Source organism: Mesocricetus auratus, unplaced genomic scaffold (assembly GCF_017639785.1).
Source record: "Mesocricetus auratus isolate SY011 unplaced genomic scaffold, BCM_Maur_2.0 Super-Scaffold_100018, whole genome shotgun sequence".
Classification (NCBI taxonomy): Eukaryota; Metazoa; Chordata; class Mammalia; order Rodentia; family Cricetidae; genus Mesocricetus; species Mesocricetus auratus.
In genome coordinates, this window is record NW_024429199.1 from 22,418,443 (window position 1) to 22,426,617 (window position 8,175).

The following is an 8,175-nucleotide window of genomic DNA, read 5'->3' on the forward strand; positions in this document are numbered from 1 at the left end:
GTTCAGTTGCTAGAGTGCTCTCCCAGCTGGCATTAAACTCTGGCTTCATTCTCCACCACCATGTAAATAAGACTTGGGGAACATGCCTGTAATGCCTTGGAAGGTGGAGGTATGAGGATCAAGAATTAAAAGTCGTTCTTGGCTATATAGCAGGTTCAAGGTCAACCAGGTATACTTGAGATCCGCCTCTCCCTCTCCCTCCCCCTCTCCCTCTCCTTCTCCCTCTCCCTCTCTCTCCATATACATACACACACATATATATATAGTTGTGTGTAATACATGTATTATAAGAAATGTGTTTTATATGCATGCTATGTAAATATATATTATATGTTTAGATAACTATAGCTATTTGTAGGCTGATTATAACTTTTTGCCCAGTTTAGAAACAATGTATCTGTTTTTTGTTTGTTTGTTTGTTTGTTTGTTGAAACAGGGTTTCTATGTGGCTTTGGAGGCTGTCCTGGAACTGGCTCTTGTAGATCAGGCTGGTCTCCAACTCACAGAGATCCGCCTGTCTCTGCCTCCCGAGTGCTGGGATTAAAGGTGTGCGCCACCACCGCCTGGCTTGTATCTAATTCTTATCTACATGCATATATGTACACCAGCTGCCTGTCTGGGGCCCACAAGGCCAGAAGAGTGTGTCAGGTTCCCTGGAAGTGAAGTTACAGACAGTTGCGAGCTGCCATGTGGATGCTGGGAACTGAACCAAAGGGCAGCCAGTGTTGCTAACCACTGAGCCATCCTGCCTGCCCCAGTGCTTTCCACCACTTCTCATTTACACACGCAGCGTATCCCGACAGAAAAGTTTAATCCCGAGAAAGACTTTGTTTTCCAGCAATAGTCCCCATTCTTCTTTTGCTCCCCGTTCAGTTTTGATTCTGCAAATGTTCTTTTCCAAGGCATATTTGATTTGTCCTCCCAGAGTCCCCTAACCAGAAGGGAACCACACAAGAAAACATAGCCAAATACATCCATTCCCATTGCTGGCGTAGACCTGATTCACTAAGAAAATAGGAAGAGGGTAAATGAAAAACAGTCTAGGGAAGTTGTAAACCAAATAAGGCAATGGGTGAGCCACAGCTGTGGGTGTAATTTTTTTCCTCCTTTTCTCTCTTCCAACAGGGAGACACATCACCCCTTCCTCCCACTGTCCCAGACTGTCTGCGGGCTGATGTCAGGGTTGCTCCTTCTGAGAGCCAAAAATGTTCCTTCTATTTAGCAGACAAGAATATCACCCATGGCTTCCTCTATCCTCCTGGTTAGTGAAACTCTTTTTTAGAGCAACAACTAGGAAGCCCTCAATCAGCGGGATGTGGCGTGTGTGTTAAACATATATTCCCCACCCAAATGACCTGCTTGGGCTGCCTAAGAGGCTTCGGCGGTCACGGGATGGCCAGCGGTGGTATAACAACTTCCTTAAAGATTAATAAATTTTTCTGTGGGAACCACAGGTTAGCTCTAATCAGGCCCAGATGTTTAGAGAGTTCAGCAGGTTTGAGTTTAATTTTACAACTGAAGGGTATCGGGAAAGTGACACAGGCATCTGAGACAACATTATCTCTGGCATCCCGCCTGAGCCAAGGTCAGTCCTTGCAGAGGATGCAGCTGCTTCTTGGTGCAAAGAACAGGGCCTGGAACCTGGCTGTCAGCTTGGCTCTGTGCCTGAGAGCTTTGGCCTGTACATTATGCACTCACGTGACTCTCAAACTTTTTTTTTTTTTTAAAGAAAGGATCTCTCCTGGGGTCACATGAAAACCAGTGGGATTTTTCCAAAACTTGAGTTTTTTTTTTTTCTGTTTGTCAGGGAATGTCATTTTCATATTTTCGAGAGAATTTAAACTATTTCAGTTTCTGGGAATGGTTTGCTCCTGGTATGTGACTCTAGTTTTTTTTTTAAGTCATGAACAAAGACAGTTGACTAATAGATTCTTCCTTTAGAGATTTGGAGACTTCTAGTAGAAAGAGGATTAATGTAAGCAAAGACCGAGTCAACCTGAAGTTCTATAGTAAAATATATGTTCATTTGTTTTACAGCAATCAAAAGAGCTAATGAGAGTCAGTATGATGCTTTAATTACAAGTAATTTGGTTCCAATGTATGAAGAATTCAAAAGTAAGTGCCAATCCTCCCCAGTCCCACAGTGGCCTTTAGACTCAGGGTTTCACATATGCTGGACAAACATGCCATCCTTACCCTTACTCTGCCCTGCCCTATCACCTGGACCTATATGCTCAGTCCATTGTTATTCTTTATTTGGGAATAGGGGTCTGGATAAATTGAGCAGGCTGACCTTAAATTCACTTTGTAGTTCAGGCAGGCCTTGACCTTGTTATATTTTTTTCTTATAATCCCTCAGAGTAGCTGGGATTACAGACCTGGTGGTACATATGTATTAACTTTAAACTAATAAAGTGACTCCTTGCATTGCCAAACTGAACCTATGTTTTATTACTACAGTTTGTTATTGATTTTTAATCATTTTATTCTGTTAGTTTAAATACAGGTGCAAAATTCTTGATGTAGTTTCTTTTCAACTAACCAAGATTTTGACTCGCTGATAGAATCTGATAATTTTTAAAACTTTGTTTTTAATCTCTTAACTATTGAGAGCTATTTATAAAGCTTAATTTTGCTAATGTTCACATAAGTAGTGTAAATATACCACAGGATGATGATTAATAAGACAGCATGTGTGTTCTGACTATTGCTTCACGTTTGAAGGAATCTGAAGACTTATTTTACTCTAATTTCAAGTCTAAACCTAAAGCAATAGTTATCACCAGCATGGCTGCTTATTTTTGCTACATGAACTACCTTGTAGAATCTTCCAATCACTGCTCACAGTTACTGAAGTGGAATGTGATGTTATTTAAATGCATTGACACAAGAAAACACTTCCAAGCATTCAGGAGAAGCAGATATTTTAAAATACCTTATGTTGTAATTTAAGAAAAGTGGCACATGACAGAAAGACACCATGAAGACAGGGTTCAAGCAGAGGGTTTTTTTTAATAGGGAAAAGGATCATAAAAAAGGGGAAAGGGAAGGAGGGAGACTGGCCCCCAGAGACAGAAGCAGCAGAAGAGAGAGAAAAGAGGGGGAGAGGGAGAGAAAGAGAGGGAGGGAAGGAGAGATGGAGGGAGGGAGAACAGAGAGAAGGAGAAAGAGAAAGAAGGATTGGAGGTGGGCAGGGCCCTTTTAAAAGGGAACATAGTGAATGTGCACAGGTGGTGCTCTTAGTGGCTGCAGCTGAGGGCATATCCTGTCAGAACCCCAAGGACAGGCCAGTACAGATGCCTTAATACTAACACTTCATTCTTTTATTTTTTAGAAATGTGGGATTACTTCCATGAGGTTCTCCTTATAAAATATGCTGTGGAAAGAAATGGAGTGAATGTGGTTAGTGGACCAATATTTGATTATAATTATGATGGCCATTTTGATGCTCCAGATGAAATTTCACAGTAAGTAATTTAACTTTTTGATTTAGCAATAGAATATTATAAGGGAAAATCTCAATACTTCAGGTAGTGTATGTCACGTCTGCTGCGCGGCCTGTGTCCGAGAACGTGCGGAGGGTGTCGGGTATTGAAAACACAGAGACTCGTTTAATGATATAAAGAGAACTTTAAACAGGCTCCAAAAAGGTTCAAGAAAACCTCCTAAGAAAAGCTCCCACCAGAGAAGCTTCTGCTCTCTCCTCTCCCCTGGCTGGTTCTGCTCTCACCAGAGGTGGATGTGTGTGGGTTTTTGAAGGTGCGGTTAGTCTCTGGACAAGGTCGAGGTCAGGGCGGTTTCCGTGGGAAGGCCTTTCCCAGGAACTTATTGTATCATTTTTAGTAAACATGTTTTTACTAAACATTGTCTTACAGCTGCCTACTCCCAGGCAGAAGGGGAAGTGGGTCTCTGCTCAAGGTCTGGTGTTCCCACAAGTGTATAATTTCTATATTACATAGTTTATACATAATTTCTGTCAATTTTTAACTTAAATTCCCTAATTATTATCAAAAAACAAAAACAAAAAAACAAAATCAAAACAAAACAAAAAAACATATGGCCAAAATTTAAGCTAGTTGCTACTGTAAAAAGTTCCAGGCAAAGATTATTAAAATTTTTTATTGAAAAATTTATTAACTGTGGACCAAGACAAGATTTTCTAAAAGAGATGCAGAAAATCAGAGTAATATCAATGAATATTGATTTGAACCAGCTATGATTGGGGAAAAAATCAAGTAAAGACTAGTTTACCTTAGTAAATTTCACACATACAGTGGGCAGTCCACAAAAGTCTTTTTCAGTAGAGGATATAAATAGATTTCAGTAGAAAACCGGCTGAACCAAACTTACACCTTAATACTGACCCTGATTACAATAGACTTTTAAGAGTTACCGATGCACTTCTGTGGGTATTAGCACTTGCTGTTTCAGAAAGAAGTCTTGTCCATTGCTTCTTTTATTGTCAAAATGTCATAAGGATAAAACAGAAGAACTGCAGCTGGGTGCTGGTGGCACACACCTTTAATCCCAGCACTTGGGAGTCAGAGGCAGATGGATCTCAGTGAGTTCAAGACCAGCCTAGTCTACAAAGCAAGTTCCAAGACAGCCAGAGTGGTTACACGGAGAAACCGTGTCTCAAAAAAATGAGTAAATAAATAAATAAATACTGACCTCCCCCCCAAACAAACAAACGAACAACACAAAGACTGAAGCATCCCAGCCCACATCAGGCAAAGCTCAGCTCCTACTTATGCCTTCTGATAATGTAAAACTCAGACTAAGCATGGAGCCAGTCCCTACGCTGTTTCCTGCTCTTTCATTTCACTAATTTTTATTCGTTTGTTTTTGAGGCAAGGTCAAATGTAGCCCAGGCTGGCCTTGTTCTCACTATGTCACTGTGGATGTACTTGAACTCCTGATCCTCTTGCTTCTGTCTCTCAGAGTGCTGAGTTACAGGGATGTACCACCATGCCTGACTTGCATTTCATTGTTTAGTCGATTCTGGTTCTCATCATTTGCTAACATCAAATATTCTCATTGAAATAGTCTAACAGCTATTTGAAAGCTCTTTACTACAGAGGAGGTACTTTTCTAAGCATTTACGCACACAGGCTTTGCTTAATCTACAAAAACAACTTGATGTTAGGTTCCTGTAGCCCATCTGCAGAAGTGAGGAAGCCAGGGCTAAGAGAGATTAAGCATTTGTGCAGTAGAGTCTTTACCTAATACACTGGAAACAGCAGAATGGGAACCCACACAGCCTGACTCTGAATCAGGAATACGTTGCCGTCTATCCCAGTTCACACATTTCTTCTAGTGGACTCAATTAACATCTTTATTTTTCACTCAAAACTTTAAAACATGAATTCCTATGTGTTACTGGAAAGGACACCCATGCACCATCAGTTATCTGAATTTACCTTCAGGTGAACCCTGTGGACACCTCCATGTTCAAGTCGATTAGATGAGCGTCTGAGATGGGCAGATGACTCCACTCATGCAGTGGAAGAGCATAGCCACGGGGGTTGGGACCCTTTGTCCTTAGCACCTAACCCACTACAAGGTACTCCTGTGACGCAAGAGGCCAACAGACTTGGGAAACACAGAAGGCAGAATTCCTTGTGTTCTAGGATTTTGCTATAATGCTAGGATGACCACACTTAGAATTCGACTAGGAATTTCTGGCTAGCTGAAGTGGGAGACGAGGCTAAAACTACACTTTCCATATAACCATGTTTTCCACTTACTCCTTTTGGCAAGTCTTCCCCTTGGCATTTCCTTAAAGCTGAAAAAAAAAAGACATTTGTAATGATGTCAACTCATTTCAATTTATGTTTTCAGACATGTAGCCAACACTGATGTTCCTATCCCAACACACTACTTTGTGGTGCTGACAAGTTGTAAAGACATAGCCTACACACCCGACAGCTGCCCTGGGTGGCTGGACGTCCTGCCTTTCATCATCCCTCATCGACCCACCAACATGGAAAGCTGTCCTGTGAGTACACCTGAGAGAGCCTGGGGCCCAGAAAATGATTTCTGACATCTATCTCACTTGGGCTGTTTTAGTCTTTGTGGATAGAGTTTTGCTTGTCTATAGATGTATGACCTATAGAATTAATATCAAACATGGATTGGCATATATAAATAAGTTTATATGAAGGTCTCTGTGTGTGTGTGTGTGTGTGTGTGTCTGTGATACTCACTAGGGTACTATAACTAGTTTTTTTTATTCTGGACACAAGCACTGAAGTTTTGCACTATGGATGTCATTAAATTAATGTTTCCCTGAATGAATACGTAAATAAAAATCCCAGGACCTTGAAGCATAAAGTGTTAAGCACACACATACTACAGGGTGGTAAGGGGAGGAAATAAGAATTTGGAATATAGCAATACAGGTGAGATACTTATAATGATAATTATGAGACACCGATGTGATGGGTTAAAAAAAGATCATGAACCAATTAACTGTTATTTCATACTCACAACTGGATGAAGATACGGTGACATGAGGATCATCTTCCACTGACTACAAGAGTGTAAACTGGCATAAACACTTTAAGGAATGCTATGCTTAATATTTTGTAGAGTTATAATTACATGTGTTTAATAATCTAACTATTTCATTTATATATCCTCAAATCTATGCTCTTAAACACAAGGAGGACGTCCCAAGTTATTCATTACAGTATTGCTTGTGACAGCGAAATTACCCATTCCTATCAGCTTGGTAATTTTGAAAAGCTGTATTAAATTATGATGAAGACAGACCAGAGATTTCAGCTAAAAACAAATAGCCCATCCTGATCTGGATCCAACATTATGGATAGATTATAAACCTTGCTGTGAATGAAAAAATAACTTTAAGCGAGCACATTTGGTGCCCTCGGTCTAAGTTTGAAACCACAAACCAATGTTGCGCACCATCTACTGATATGTAGTAACAGATAAAGAACTGTTTAAACTCACACTGACTCATGTAGGTTAGTAATGTTAGCTCTGAACCTAGGGACAAAACAACAGCACCTAAAAATACATTTCTTTAAAACAATTGCACCTAGGGGCTAGGGAAATAGCTCAGTTGATAAAGCACTTCTCAGGTAAGTTTGAGGACCTGAGTTCAGATCTTCACCACCTGCCTAAAAAGCTGGAAGGAGTGTTGAACACAAGCAATCCCACAATCCCAACACTGGAAGGTGGGGGCAGGAAGATCCCTGGAGCTTGCTGGCCATTCAAAGCAACCAAACCAGTGAGTTGCAGGTTCGATGAGTAACCCTAAAAAAAATAATGGGGAGAACAGCTGACGATGAAACACAGTATCAACATGTGGTCTTCACATGAGTACATATGAACATGTATGCACACATACACAGGCGTGTGCCTGCAGCAAGTACACTGTGGGCATGAGTTTATGGTGACTAGTAGTTCAATTAAGCAAAATTTAGTTGTATCAATGAAGAGCCAAGGCCATAAAAAATTTACAAAAGGACACCTAAATAATAAAATATCTTCATGCTAATGAAAAGGTACGTTGTGTGGAAAACAGTTTTGTGTTTCATTTTTCAGGCAAACAAAACAGAAGACCTATGGGTGGAAGACAGGTTTAAAGCACACATTGCCCGGGTCCGTGATATAGAACTCCTTACTGGTCTTGACTTTTATCAGGAAAAAGCACAGCCTGTCTCGGAAATTTTGCAACTGAAGACATATTTACCCACGTTTGAAACCATTATTTAAATGAATGTATAAAGCAATTTGACAAAATGAGGAATTCTCTGTCAAAAAATCATAAAATAAAATTTTCTATTTTCCTTAATCCTTAGAATCCTATTGCATATTTTCATTGCAATCTATCCTTTTCATTTCTATTAGCAATTTCTAGAAAATCCTTTTGGTATAATTTTATTTATCCCCCCCCATGTCCCGTATACACACATGTGTGCTGGTGTCCAAGAAGACCAGAAGAGGGCGTTGTATCCCCTAGAGATGAAGTTACATGTGGTTGTGAGCTGTTGGTGTGGGTGCTGGGAAGGGATCCTGGGTCCTCTTCAAGAGCCACGAGTGCTCTTAAACACTGAGCCATCTTCCCGCCCTAGTATAGAATGTTTTGCATTGAGAGACAAGGCTCAAACGGGAAATTCCTTCCTTATGTACAGCAATGTGATAATATTC

The 8,175-nt window shown here is 40.4% G+C and overlaps 1 protein-coding gene across 1 annotated transcript in view; it reads left to right on the forward strand.

Moving 5' to 3' along the window:
* Enpp3 (ectonucleotide pyrophosphatase/phosphodiesterase 3) overlaps positions 1-7,819 on the forward strand; it is a 67,681-nt gene extending 59,862 nt beyond the window's left edge. The window contains exons 21-25 of the mRNA XM_040728183.1: positions 1,126-1,261; positions 2,038-2,115; positions 3,335-3,467; positions 5,842-5,998; positions 7,570-7,819. Of these exons, the coding sequence (XP_040584117.1) occupies positions 1,126-1,261; positions 2,038-2,115; positions 3,335-3,467; positions 5,842-5,998; positions 7,570-7,740 (675 nt within the window). The 3' untranslated portion in view covers positions 7,741-7,819. The remainder of the gene's footprint in view (positions 1-1,125; positions 1,262-2,037; positions 2,116-3,334; positions 3,468-5,841; positions 5,999-7,569) is intronic.
* Positions 7,820-8,175: the final 356 nt, after the last annotated feature.